Source organism: Anarhichas minor, unplaced genomic scaffold, assembly GCF_050575085.1.
Source record: "Anarhichas minor isolate MPS153535 unplaced genomic scaffold, ASM5057508v1 ptg000018l, whole genome shotgun sequence".
NCBI classification, from domain to species: Eukaryota; Metazoa; Chordata; class Actinopteri; order Perciformes; family Anarhichadidae; genus Anarhichas; species Anarhichas minor.
In genome coordinates, this window is record NW_027466464.1 from 13,740,735 (window position 1) to 13,755,620 (window position 14,886).

The window sequence follows — 14,886 nt, forward strand, 5'->3', positions numbered from 1 at the left end:
TGTACACATGAACCCTCATGAAGAGCAGAAAGACCCTCTTTACTGTTTGACCTGTTTCCACAGACCTCCATGCAGAGCTTATCATGTATATATATACATGTATATATATATATATATATATATATATGTATATATATATATACATAAATATACATGTTGGTTGTTTTAGTTCATATGGAGATCACAGACTCTTTCAGTCAGCAGAGAACTGAAGGAACATGTGCGTCATTTATAACAGTAGAGTTGTTGTCTGCTGGTCAACAGCGACACCTTGTGGCCTCTTGTGGCCTCTTGCAGCATGGGGAGTGTCTGAGGAAGTGAAAGTAAAGACGGAGCAGCAAACGTTCAGACATCGTGCATGAAGGCTGTTGGGTTCGGACCTGCGGACACAGAGAGAAACCCAGTCCACCTCCCCGGGGATGAGAGGCTCCCACTGGGCCACACAGGAGAGGTAACTGCTCATGGACTGTTGTTGTAGAGCGCGTTTCTAGTGAGGAAGAAGAGAAGAACCGTGTTTTTAAAGGGAGAGCAAGAGGAACAGACCACAGAGATCTACTCTGTTGTTACTACGTGGCATTGTCCAAAGACTCATCATGTTAGATAATAAACCTGTGATGATGACAATGTTTAGAAATATGTCCGTGTCCTTGTTTCAGTAGCTCATGTAAAGCTCTTTATTTCAGATTTAGGACTGTTTGAGTTCACTGACGTCACTTTGACAAAACTGCGCTCAACTCAGCAGACACGTGACTGTTAGTGCGCCTATAAGGACTTTGCAAAGTTAGCGGAAAGATTAACGTGAGACAACATCCGGTTTCCAAAATAAGATGTCAACGAAGCGTATATATAAATTGCATAATGTGGAAATAAGATTAAATGAATTATATTAACATTAAGTATAAAACATGTTACCTGCATCTCGTGAGTTAAAGCTACATTGTGGATGAAGTGTCTTTATTCTTTGATTTGAGGATTGATGAAAGATAATTAAATGAATAATATCTGACTTACTGATATGTATTTGTTCAGGACATTTCTGACCACATCCAAACAACAATCAAACATCTTAACTTTACCAATTAAGATACTTTATGAAGTACAAACTGAACTGAAATTGTACCTTCAAATATCTGGTGCTATAAAAATATTCTTCTCAACAACTGCAGACAATGACTGATGTGTATGTGTTCAGGCCATCGTTGACTCACCCAGACTGACAATCAGACATTTTACTGTAATAAGAGATGTTCCAAAGTCAAAGTCTAAAGTCTTGAAGGTGCTGTCAGAACCTAATAAAATATAATCACACACCTCTTTTCTGAAGATAAGGAATGTATGAAAAAATGTAAGATGTTAAATATAAAATAATAAAAAGACTCAACTTTGACCTCTGAAATGCGCATGTCTGCCATTTTCTTCATCATCACATAAAAAAAAAAAAATAAAACTCTGTTGTGCAGATGTCCTGATTTACTTTTTTAATGTACAAATGTTAGACTTTTACTTTGAAAAATAATCTATTGTTACAGTAAAAATTATTCTTTTTTGTAGGGTTGTAATCAGACTTGTCTTGAACACATATGCATCAGTTATAGTTTAGAATTATTGAGAAAATACTTTTTATAACACTTAAAATATTAAGAAATGTACCTGTTTCTCTGTACAAATGTATGATTTTTGCTTTGAAATATCTCTTAATTCAGTAAAATGTCGTACAGTAAAAATGTCTAATTTTCTGTATGGGTGGAGTCAGAGATGTGTTAAACACATATACATCAGTCATTGTCTGGAATTATTGAGAAAATGCTTTTTATAGCACCTCAAATATTTAGTTATTAGATATTTCTCAGTACAAATGCAGGACTTTTACTTTGAAATATCTCTTAATTGGTACAGTAAAAACGTTTGATTTTTAGAATGGGTGGAGTCAACGATGTCCTGAACACATACAGTATGCATCAGTCATTGTCTGGAATTATTTAAAAAATCTATTCTTATAGCACCTCAAATATTGTGATATTAGCCTTTTTGTCCTGAACATATATGCATCAGTCATTGTTTGGAATTATTTAGAAAATATTTTTATAGCACCTGAACCTGGACCTGAACCTGAACCCAGCTGTGGGTCCTTGAGGAGTGACGGGTCCATGGAGGAGCTATTTGTAACGTAAGTCATCATCAGTTAGTCACAAAACATGTGAAAGAACAAACCTTCTTAAAGTAGAAACTGCACACTGAAACTTCTCTGGTGGTCTTCCTCTCTGTCTAACAGGGACCTCAGAGAACCAGACCCTGAACTGGACTCTGATCAACCTGAACCCAGCTGTGTGTCCATGAAGAGTGACAGGTCCAAGGATATGCCGCTGTGGTTCAGAAACAGTGGCCAAATGCCCAGGTAATGAATTATCCAGGGAACCAGTTGAGCGTTCATAAACGCCTCTATTTTCACCTGATTTATATTAATATTATGTGTGTGTGTGTGTGTGTGTGTGTGTGTGTGTGTGTGTGTGTGTGTGTGTGTGTGTGTGTGTGTGTGTGTGTGTGTGTGTGTGTGTGTGTAAATGGTAAATGGACTGTACTTGTATAGCTCTTTTCTAGTCTTTCCGACCACTCAAAGCGGACCGGACCCAATTATCCTTCATGGAAAATTATGGGGGACATAAAACAGATTAAATAGACCACATAGAACCCATTTCTGACATTGTTTTCAAAATACCACCCCCTACTGTCAAAGATCTGAAATGTTACATATATGTCACATTGGGGCGTTAATGGTAAACTTATTCCTCATTGGAAAATAAATCAACCTGACAATCTCTTTCTGTTTGGTAACAAAACTTGTCTTTTTATTTGCATTTCCACAAACTATAACTTTCCTTCTTAGGTTTTACAAAAAATTGTACAAAAGGTTTTACAGTTTCTTCAGAATTGTTTTACAACACAAAAAGTTGCAAACTGATTAAAAATAAATAAGACTACCTCATATTTGAGGTCTTATCAAAAAGCTACTGTAACTGTAGAAAACTGAGCAACAGACCTATGTAGTAAACTTGAAAAACATGTTTCAAAAAGAGTTTAGAAACAAATACACTTTTGTGTTTGAACCGTTTGAACCGTTGTTATCAGCAGGTGTGGCATTTTAGCCTAGGCCAAATGGAAATCTTTGAAACAATTTCTTTCCTCAGTGAAACAAAGACGCACATCGCATTTCTCACAGAGGGTGGTGGTTGCATTGATTTTGCAGAATTTGCAACGCCCACGCTTGTCACATTTCACAGGCCAGTGTGCAACCTGGTCCACGCGAACATCATTTGGAATTCCAACACGAACTCTCTTGGGAGGTGGTGGTGGAGATGTGGCGTTGACTGATGGGCGGCCCCTTCGTGAATGGATGAGAATAAGGCTAGTTGCGACCTCTGCCTGGAAGCTTTGTTTCAGTGGCTTTTGGACACCAAGTAGTGTGCAGTCACGGTGGTAGATCAGCCATGCGTTAACAAGGCCTATAATTATGGTTTGCCAGAACAGGTAGAGGTACCACCTCCGTGACCTCATGTGGTACTTGTACCTTGCGATGCATGCATCTTGGAGGTCTACCCCCCCCCCCCCCCATGAATGTGTTGTACTCCTTCACAATGTGTGGCCTGTTGACTTCCACAAATGCTTTGTTTGATTTGCTCCAGCGTCGAGCTTTGTCTTGAGGTTCAACTGCACAGTAGGAAGAGATCAGATTAACAGATCTGTTGTCATACCACCTGACAATGGCCACGGATCCCTCTTTCTCCACCCTGGCATCCACAGATCCACTGCCTCTCTTGGCAAGACTTTTCTCATCTTCAAGCTGACAACCGGCCAAGCGATTGCTGCGGAGTGGTCCTGTGAAGTAGATCTGTCGCTGAAGAAGCTCAAGCACCAGTGGTGCTGAAGAAAACAAGTTGTCTGCAAATACTTTCAAGTTTTGGTTTGATGGGAGAGTTTCACACAGCTTGACCACAACGTCACCTCCCATGTCAAGTGAGGTTTTTTTCCCAGTGCCAGCTTCATAGACCTCAAAATCACAGAGGATTCCAGAGAAAGTGCAACGGCCCCAAATTTTCAATCCCCAAGGATGGGGCTTGCTCTTGACATACTGCCTTATTGGGCTGTGTGCCCCTCTGAAAGACACCATTTGCTCATCAATAGAGTTGTGCTCTTCTGGGGTGATCTCAAAGCATTGTTTGCGAAACATATCAAGCCATGGACGGATCTTCCAGCACTTATCCTCTTCGAGGCTGTTTGACAAATCGGTGTTATCAGTGAAGTGTAGAGATGCCAGCAGGGTCTGAAAACGGTTGCGTGACATGTTGTCAGCCACCATGGCACACCTTGTGTCATTTTCCCAGTAAGCACGATTTCCCGGCAGTTGGCAAAGACCCATGCGCAGGTAGATGCCGATCAATATTTCCAGCTCTTTAACAGTGGTGTTAACATTGCTGTGACATGCAGATTGTTGTACACTGTACAAATTAGTTTGCTCCTTCAGTAACGCAATCATTTCTTCTGTTACAAACTTCCTGAAATACTCCAGGGGAGTATGAAGATTGTCTGGAGGTGTGACACTCTGTCCTTTTGAATGTGCACTCAGGGGCTTCAAAAGGTGTATTTCTCCAAGAAAACTGTTTTTTTCCTCGGGCAGTTGTATTTTGCTGCCTAGGGTTCACCTTTGGTTGAGGTACTTCTTCTAAATCACTTGGTTCACAACAGTCTGAATCAGCAGACTCACTTGACTCATCATCCTCCATGTCTTTGTTGCTGGGAGTGTAATCAGGGTCTTCAAGGTCTTCTGAGCCACTTTCACATCCCTCAAAGTTACTGTCGTCTCCCTGGATGACTGTCAGCGCATCCTGAACGTTATATTGCTTGTTGTTGTACATACTACAGAAAAAATTAAATGGAATTGAAATATGACTCTTTATTTTATTTACCGATAGGTAAAAATAGTTTCCTCATACATTGTATTAATCATTTAATTAACATAACATGATTTAACATAAAATGTATTTGCTAAATATCATTGAATCAGCCAAATTAACTGAGCAGATCATAATTGTTTTTCTTATTGTGACATATATGTCACATCAGCTTTTTCTTTTCATTTTTAGGTTAAATTCCCGATGTGACGTATGTGTCACGATATTTATCTGATTTGTTTTATATCAGTTTGTTCAAGAAATGTGTTCACAAAAGGTTCAATATAATAAAGGACATGTTATGTAAACATTAGAATTCTGAAATTGGGTGAATCTTACCTTTAGCAATGAAAAACAGTTTTTTTATATTTAGCTTCTCCTGTCAGATGTGTCACAACCTGGGGCTGCCATCTTGGAAATGTTGTGGCAACACAAAATCACATGACCTTGTCACATGACCCACCAAGATGTTCCGTATGTGTCACTTAGACTTCATGAGTTAAAATCAAGGATAAAGCTGTATAAGGAACTTTCCAGAACATTTAAAGGACGCGTGACACCTGTGTCACCGTGGGTCCTTATGGGTTAACCCAGGCCCCAGGCCCTGTAGAAACTGCACACTGAAACTTCTCTGGTGGTCTTCCTCTCTCTCTAACAGGAACCTCCTGGAACTGGACTCTGATCAACCTGAACCCAGTTGTGTGTCCATGAAGAGTGACAGGTCCAAGGATATGCCACTGTGGTTCAGAAACAGTGGCCAAACGCCCAGGTAATGAATTATCCAGGGAACCAGTGGAGCGTTCATAAACGCCTCTATTTTCACCTGATTTATATTAAAAACGCTGCTTTTATTCTCTCGACCGATTGGTAAGAGAAACTCCTTCCTGTTTCTAAAGCCTCAAAAAAACTAATTTGTGATTGCGTCGTTTTCTGAGGTGCTAAAATAAGTTTTAGTTGTCTTCAAACTGGCTCGTTTGTCACCTGCTGCTCTTTAAAGTGAAGGGTGCTGGCCTCGAAGTTAGCCACAACTTTGGATCGGGCAGCCATGTAGCGTTTACCCCGGAGGAAATGTCAAGAAACACCAGGTTCACACCTGCATTATCTCTAGTGTCCACCAGGGGGCGACTCCTCTGGTTGTATAGAAGTCTATGAGAAAATGACTCTACTTCTCTCTTGATTTATTACCTCAGTAAACATTGTAAACATGAGTTTATGGTCTCAATCTCTAGTTTCAAGTCTTCTTCAACACAGCATGATGTTCATTTAGTACATTATGGTCCATTTAGAGTCAAACAGACCATAAAGCAGGGGATGCTTTAGGGCGGGGCTACACCGTGATTGACAGGTCTCTACCAGAGACGTATACGCCGTCTCTACGTCACTCCTCCTCAGTCCAGATATGATCACTTCCTGTTCACTGGTTGCAAAAAAAACAAAATGATGACGACGAAATAGCCAAACTTGAGGCTTCAAAACATCAGTCCACAAACCAATGAGAGACGTCACCATGACTACGTCCACTTCTTATATACAGTCTGGAGTCGTTCCTCTTCTTGGGTACCAGGACCTTTTTGAGTCCGAGGCTCTGGTTCCAAACCTCCCTGGTGGTGTGGAACTAAATAATAGCATGAGAACACTAGCTGGGTAGATAAAAGGGACGAAGAGCCACCGCTAAAACTTTAATATCCGTGACACTCGTTATCCCAGAAAGACGAATAATGGAGCAGAAATCTGATTGACGAAAGATCCGGGTATTTTCCTCTGAAATCTTGACTCGTAAGTCCACTTTCATAGGAATGAACGGAGCGCTGCCTCCGAACGCTGTATCCAGTTCCCTTAATACATCAATGGGCACATAAGCCAGGGGACAATTACAGGGATATATCCTCCTGATGTTGTGAAGAATTTGCAGTAGCGGGTTATCGCAGAGATGTTGTCAGGGAAAGACAGCTGGTCAGCGGTGATGGACAAGAGATGTCTTCCCTGGAAGGAAGAGCGGCTCGGTCTTGTCAAAGTTTAGCTCGCGGGTAAAAGACGGGATAAGTTGAGTGTCATCTGCATAGCTGTGGTAGGAAAAGCCATGCGAGTGTATAAAAAAAAAGTGACTTAGGGTAAAGAGAAAAGATGAGGGGACCCAGAACGAAACCCTGAGGGACTCCAATAATGAGGCTACAAGGTTCAGACGCAGATTCTCTCCAATTTATCCTGTTCTTGTGACCTTTGAGGTAGAATGTGAACAAGGAGAGAGCAGAACTTGAGTTCTTGAAGGGTGGGGAGGAGGATCTGGTGGTTCACTGTGTCAACAACGCTGATAGGTCCAGCAGGAGGACGATCGAGGGGAGTGGGAAGGCTGACCCAGCAATGTGGGGTTCCTCTGTGACGATAAGGAGGGCGGTCTCGGTTGAGTAGCCTGAATGAAACCAGACTGGTGTAGGTCAAGAAGCTTGTTCTGGTTGAGGTACGCATTGGCCTATAATTCTTCAGATCGAAAGAGTTGCTTTCTTTAAAATAGGGTTTAGTCTTTTATGTCTTTCTAACCCTGGTTTGGTGCAGTGTTTTAAGGTGGTTTTACACACGGAACTACAAAGAAATGCAGCCGGGACAGTGGGATCAGCAGTACGATCAAGACTTTACTGTCTGGAGGAACCGTCTTTGTGTTGGTCTCTGTGTGGACAGACACAATGTGAGCTGATTCTTCATGATTCCTCCACAGAGAGGACCAGGAGAGCTCAGAGGTTCCCAGAGGTCCGTCTGCCCAGCAGCATCAAACACACCTGGACTCCATATTTATGGTCTGTACATGTACAACTTCTTTTACATCTATTGTGTTTACAATCATCTCCATGCTGCACTTTGTAGACCAGTGGATTGTCAGTGTGTCCAACATGGATCTGATGTTTGGTTCCATGGTTTTAGTTTGTGTCATTCATAGAATATTCTGTTCCAGCTGCTGGAGGAGAACATCCTCACTTTTGTAAAGAACGAGCTGAAGAAGATCCAGAAGGTTGTGAGTTCAGATTACCCAGAATGCTTAGAGAGTCAGAGGGAGGATGAGGAGGTGTTGGACGGTGAGGATGAAGAGCAGAGGAGGAGCAGCAGAGAGGCATTTGAGAAGATCACACTGCACTTCCTGAGGAGAATGAAGCAGGAGGAGCTGGCTGACTGTCTGCAGAGCAGTAAGAGGATTTCTCTAAAGATTTAACATGCTGGATAAATGGGACGTTTACTAATGTCTCAAGAGATGGACCAACATATATTCATAGACTCATTCTTTGAGGAAATGAGATGTTGAAATATATTCTTTGACTCATTGATATTCTTTGTTGTGTGTTCATTCAGGACTTCTTGCTGCAGATTGTCAACGTGAACTCAAATCTAACCTGAAGAAGAAGTTCCAGTGTGTGTTTGAGGGGATCGCTAAAGCAGGAAACCCAACCCTTCTGAATCAGATCTACACAGAGCTCTACATCACAGAGGGAGGGACTGCAGAGGTCAATGATGAACATGAGGTCAGACACATTGAAACAGCATCCAGGAAACCACACAGACCAGAAACAACCATCAGACAAGAAGACATCTTTAAAGCCTCACCTGGAGGAGAGAAACCAATCAGAGCAGTGATGACAAAGGGAGTGGCTGGCATTGGGAAAACAGTCTTAACACAGAAGTTCACTCTGAACTGGGCTGAAGACAAAGACCACCAGGACATACAGTTCACATTTCCATTCACTTTCAGAGAGCTGAATGTGCTGAAAGAGAAACAGTTCAGCTTGGTGGAACTTGTTCATCACTTCTTCAGTGAAACCAAAGAAGCAGGAATCTGCAGGTTTGAAGAGTTCTTGGTTCTGTTCATCTTTGACGGTCTGGATGAGTGTCGACTTCCTCTGGACTTCTCCAACAATGAGGTCCTGACTGATGTTACAGAGTCCACCTCAGTGGATGTGCTGCTGACAAACCTCTTCAGGGGGAAACTGCTTCCCTCTGCTCGCCTCTGGATAACCACACGACCTGCAGCAGCCAATCAGATCCCTCCTGAGTGTGTTGACATGGTGACAGAGGTCAGAGGGTTCACTGACCCACAGAAGGAGGAGTACTTCAGGAAGAGATTCAGAGATGAGGAGCAGGCCAGCAGGATCATCTCCCACATCAAGACCTCACGAAGCCTCCACATCATGTGCCACATCCCAGTCTTCTGCTGGATCACTGCTGGAGTTCTGGAGGATGTGTTGAAGACCAGAGAGGGAGGACAGCTGCCCAAGACCCTGACTGAGATGTACATCCACTTCCTGGTGGTTCAGTCCAAACTGAAGAAGGTCAAGTATGATGGAGGAGCTGCGACGGATCCACACTGGAGTCCAGAGAGCAGGAAGATGACCGAGTCTCTGGGAAAACTGGCTTTTGATCAGCTGCAGAAAGGCAACCTGATATTCTATGAATCCGACCTGACAGAGTGTGGCATCGATATCAGAGCAGCCTCAGTGTACTCAGGAGTGTTCACACAGATCTTTAGAGAGGAGAGAGGACTGTACCAGGACAAGGTCTTCTGCTTCGTCCATCTGAGTGTTCAGGAGTTTCTGGCTGCTCTTCATGTCCATCTGACCTTCATCAACTCTGGTGTCAATCTGCTGTCAGAAGAACAAACAACCTCCCGGTTGTCTAAAGTCTCTAGAGACAAACTTAAACCAAAACATCTCTACCAGAGTGCTGTGGACAAGGCCTTACAGAGTCCAAATGGACACCTGGACTTGTTCCTCCGCTTCCTCCTGGGTCTATCTCTGCAGACCAATCAGACTCTCCTACGAGGTCTGCTGACACAGACAGGAAGTAGCTCACAGACCAATCAGGAAACAGTCCAGTACATCAAGGAGAAGATCAGTGAGAATGTGTCTCCAGAGAAAAGCATCAATCTGTTCCACTGTCTGAATGAACTGAATGATGGTTCTCTAGTGGAGGAGATCCAACAGTCCCTGAGGTCAGGACGTCTCTCCACAGGTAAACTGTCTCCTGCTCAGTGGTCAGCTCTGGTCTTCATCTTACTGTCATCAGAAAAAGATCTGGACGTGTTTGACCTGAAGAAATACTCTGCTTCAGAGGAGGCTCTTCTGAGGCTGCTGCCAGTGGTCAAAGCCTCCAACAAAGCTCTGTAAGTACGCTTTAATAATCAATAAAGACTATATTTCAACAGGAGAGACGATATAAAATAACATATTACTTGTTTTCTGTTGCTTCTTCAGACTGAGTAGCTGTAACCTCTCAGAGAGAAGCTGTGAAGCTCTGTCCTCAGTCCTCAGCTCCCAGTCCTCTAGTCTGAGAGACCTGGACCTGAGTAACAACGACCTGCAGGATTCAGGAGTGAAGCTGCTGTCTGCTGGACTGGAGAGTCCACACTGTGAACTGGAGACTCTCAGGTCAGGATTAATTCACCCATTCAACTGTTATATTACTATCATACTATATGACTATTTCAAATCAGATTTACATAAGATGATAAACTGCAGACCTGCGTAGGAATGTGTCAAAGGACCTTTAACTAAACGTTAGCTTCAGCAGCGTCACTGCAATGTGTTGGCGAACTGAGTTTACGGGAGATGTGAGTTAGCTGTTAGCCCTCCAACATGTCAGCCTGTGTTAAAAAAGAGAGACTGGCACAGAGTGTAGAGTTTTTACTTTGAAATATCTCTTAATTGGTACAGTAAAAATGTCTAATTTTCAGTATGGGTGGAGTCAACGATGTCCTCAACACATACATATCAGTTATTGTCTGGGCTTATTGAGAAAATACTGCCCCTGGTGCAGGAAACCAGGGGCAGAAGGGGGGATGTGTAGAATCAGGAGGCCACATACATCCTCTCATTGTTCCACCCTGTATGTTGCCTGACATGTGCCCTATATAAAGATGAAGCGAGAGCCCTAAAAGCAGGACTTTCGGATTCGACTTGAGACCTCCGGACGATCTAGACGTCCGTAATGGCATGTGTTGCTTGTTTGTAATAAACTTTATTATACCAGCAAGAACAGTGTCCACGGAGCATCCTTCCTCATCACTTCAACAGACCTGTCGCATGCAAGACACTACAGTGATTACAGAGGAGCTGCAGCAATGCAGTCAATGAAAGGGACGACGGGGAGCGATGTGTTCACGGAGGTAGATGCTTCCACAAGCTGGGACTGAAATGGGACAAACTGGCATGTGTCACAACCGATGGTTGTCCAAATCTGACGGGGACAAATGTCTGACTTTTGAAGCGGATGCAAGATAAAGTGACTGAAATCAACCCAGAGCTGAACTGTGTATGTTTGCATTGTGTTATACATCAGCATGTGTTGTGTAAATCAGTGCTCCAACTTAACCATGTTACTGATGATGTAACTAAAATAGTTGACGTCATCAGGGCACGAGCATTGAATCACAGACAGTGTGTTGCACTCTTGGAGCAGCATGAGACTGAACACAGTGACAGAGGCTAACACACAGCTGTCAGTGACTCAGCCTGGGCAAAGTGCTTCAAAGAGTTCAGGACCTGAGAGCAGAGATTCAAGAGCTCTGTGAGAAGAAAGGCAAGAACATCCCAGAGCTCTCTGATGTAAACTGGATCACAGATCTTTCATTTGCTGTTGATGTGACGGCACTAATGAATGATCTGAATACCAAACTGCAAGGCAAGGGCCTCTCTGCACATGACATGTAGCCTGGTGAAGGCTTTCATGACTACGTTGCAGGAAACACTCTCACCCACCTGCACACCCTGAAAGAAGCCACACCATCAGTTGAACATCTCCACAGGTATCATCCATGTTAGGGGCACTGCATGCTGAGTTTAAGGCCATTTCAAGACTTCACAACAGCTGAGAGTGAAACATGATGTCTTCTCCTTCACGTGCAGTGTGGATGATGCTCCCAGTGATGTTCAGCTCCAGCTCATTGACCTGCAGTCTGATGCAGGACTGCAGAGCACTTTAAGTCAGTATCACTGCTGGATCTATATTCTTCTCTCAAAGAGGAGAACGTTCCACACATGAGGAGGCATGCTCAGGAGATGCTGCTTCTCTTTGGATCGACCTCCATCTGTGAACAAACATTCTCTGTGATGAAGTTGAACAAATCCAGATCCAGATCCTCTCTCACTGACATCAGCTGTCAGCTGTCCTTCACATCTCAGCTCACACATTCAGCCTGACTTCAGTCACTCGTTCAAGCCCAACAAAGACCAGATTTCTGCACTGAACTGACAAACAGAAAGAGGTCATTTGTATAGTAATAGTTATAGTAATAAAAGTACTAATTAACAGCAACATGATCCCCGTCAGTGTTCTACTATTATATATGGATATTACAAATGTATATGAGTTTGGATTATTGCTGCTGCAGATGTTTACGGTGGAGCTCATTTTAACTCTTTTATACTCTGTTGGTCAGTTTGTGTAGTTAAAGGTTTGAAACATTATAATGTGCAAAGTAACTAGTAACTAAAGCTGGCAGACTAATGTAGTGGAGTAACAAGTACAATATTTCCCTCTGAGATGTAGTGGAGTAGAAGTACAAAGTTGAATAAAATAGAAATACTCCAGTAAAGTACCTTGAATCTGTACATGAGTACAGTACTTCAGCACATATACTAGTTACATTCCACCACTGATCATAACATTTACTCTCACCACTCACAGCTCATCAACACCAAACAACACACTGCTTTATATAAAGAGGTGGAATAACACTGAGCAGGACTGAGTTCAGTCTGTTGGTCCGGCCCTCCACAACAGGCCCTGTTCCTCATGCGGCCCCTTGGGAACAATAGTTGCCCCCCTGCTCTAGACTCAGAATTACCTTCCAGCAGGATGTTCCAGGTTGATCCTAAACTTGTATCTGAACTAAAGATGGACCAGAACGTACCGCCACATGTTCACAGAGGGTTCTTCTGTATGTGGTTTGCAGGCTGTCAGGCTGTCTGGTCACAGAGGAAGGCTGTGTTTCTCTGGACTCAGCTCTGAGATCCAACCCCTCCCATCTGAGAGAGCTGGACCTGAGCTACAATGGTCCAGGACTGAGGCTGCTGTCTCACCTCCATACTCCCATCAGGGTGGAGCCTGCTGGAGACCGATGGTTGAGACCAGGTCTGAGGAAATGTAAGTGTTTATTTAGATTGATCCATGAAAACAAAGCATCTTCAAACTGTGACATCACTCATTCACATCTCTGATGTCATCATCAAACAGATGATAGATTAATAACTGCAGCTGTATTGTGTCTTGTTCTCTCCGTCAGATTCCTGTGAACTCACACTCGACACAAACACAGTGAACAGAAAACTCAAACTGTCTGACAACAACAGGAAGGTGACAGGTGTGGAGGAGGTTCAGTCATATCCTGATCATCCAGACAGGTTTGATGTCCCTCAGCTGCTGTGTAGAACTGGTCTGACTGGTCGCTGTTACTGGGAGGTCGAGTGGAGAGGAGGAGTTAATATATCAGTGAGTTACAGAGGAATCAGCAGGAGAGGAGACAGTGAAGACTGTTGGTTTGGAAGGAATGATCAGTCCTGGAGTCTGTTGTGCTCTGGTGGTGGTTACTATGTCCGTCACAATAAGACAGAAACACCCATCACCTCCTCCTCCTCCTCCTCCTCCTCCTTCTCCTTCTTCTCCTCCTCCTCCTCCTCCTCTGTTAGAGTAGCAGTGTATGTGGACTGTCCTGCTGGCTCTCTGTCCTTCTACAGAGTCTCCTCAGACACACTGATCCACCTCCACACCTTCAACACCACATTCACTGAACCTCTGTATCCTGGCTTTGGGTTCAGTTCCGGTTCCTCAGTGTCTCTGTAGGTCTGTGGGTGTCTGAACCATCATAACATGCGGTGAAATGTTAATAATCTAACAAAGATGAGTTAATAAGTCTGCTCACACTAATAATGCTCGTGATCAGTTTCTTCCTGAGCTCTTTGTGACATTAAAGAACATAAATATGAAGATCAGAAGCAGTTCAGTGCTGCATCATCTTCTGTTGAAGGAGTTCTTCATGTGGAACTGTGTACTCGTGTACTTTGAGTTCACAGAAACTTTCTCTGTGCAATGAACCAGTTGTTGAGCAGATCACAGTGACTCTAATCTGTCTGTTATTATAATACATGTGTTCATCACATGATTCATATTGATTGAAATGATCAGTACTTCACATTGTAAACGTGTACTTCTACTGCTTTAAAGATGGAAGCTGTATTTCATGAAGTACCTTCTGTTTTTGTATTGGATTATGGTTTTGGTCTCAATAAAAGTACTAAATTGGTGTATTTGTGTATTTGTGTATTTGTTGTCTTCCTCAGAACTACTGCGATGATTAAAGAACCAGTTAAGATTTATGAATATGATGAATATCTGATAACATGAATATGTATTTAATGAATGTACCCAATGAACCAGTACACCAGTACAACATCTCAGAGGTACATGTAGTACTTTATACTGTACTACACCTCAGAGGTACATGTTGTACTTTATACTGTACTACACCTCAGAGGTACATGTAGTACTTTATACTGTACTACACCTCAGAGGTACATGTTGTACTTTATACTGTACTACACCTCAGAGGTACATGTTGTACTTTATACTGTACTACATCTCAGAGGTACATGTTGTACTTTATACTGTACTCCACCTCAGAGGTACATGTTGTACTTTATACTGTACTCCACCTCAGAGGTACATATTGTACTTTATACTGTACTCCACCTCAGAGGTACATATTGTACTTTATACTGTACTACACCTCAGAGGTACATGTAGTACTTTATACTGTACTACACCTCAGAGGTACATGTTGTACTTTATACTGTACTACATCTCAGAGGTACATGTTGTACTTTATACTGTACTACATCTCAGAGGTACATATAGTACTTTATACTGTATTACACCTCAGAGGTACATGTTGTACTTTATACTG

At 42.7% G+C, this 14,886-nt stretch overlaps 1 protein-coding gene and 1 long non-coding RNA gene across 2 annotated transcripts in view; both read left to right on the forward strand.

The window, feature by feature from the left end:
- The first annotated feature begins 200 nt into the window (after positions 1 to 200).
- The window catches only part of LOC142952849 (uncharacterized), a 42,217-nt gene continuing 27,531 nt past the window's right edge, over positions 201 to 14,886 (forward strand). Inside the window, exons 1-2 of the long non-coding RNA XR_012954730.1 lie at positions 201 to 451; positions 2,074 to 2,167. This is a non-coding gene — a long non-coding RNA (uncharacterized LOC142952849). The remainder of the gene's footprint in view (positions 452 to 2,073; positions 2,168 to 14,886) is intronic.
- On the forward strand, positions 7,641 to 14,226 carry LOC142952554 (protein NLRC3-like). Its single transcript, XM_076094340.1, has 6 exons — positions 7,641 to 7,738; positions 7,894 to 8,122; positions 8,286 to 10,089; positions 10,181 to 10,354; positions 12,880 to 13,070; positions 13,210 to 14,226. Exons 1-6 carry the CDS (start codon positions 7,736 to 7,738, stop codon positions 13,764 to 13,766), a joined length of 2,958 nt encoding a protein of 985 aa, XP_075950455.1. The 5' UTR covers positions 7,641 to 7,735; the 3' UTR covers positions 13,767 to 14,226.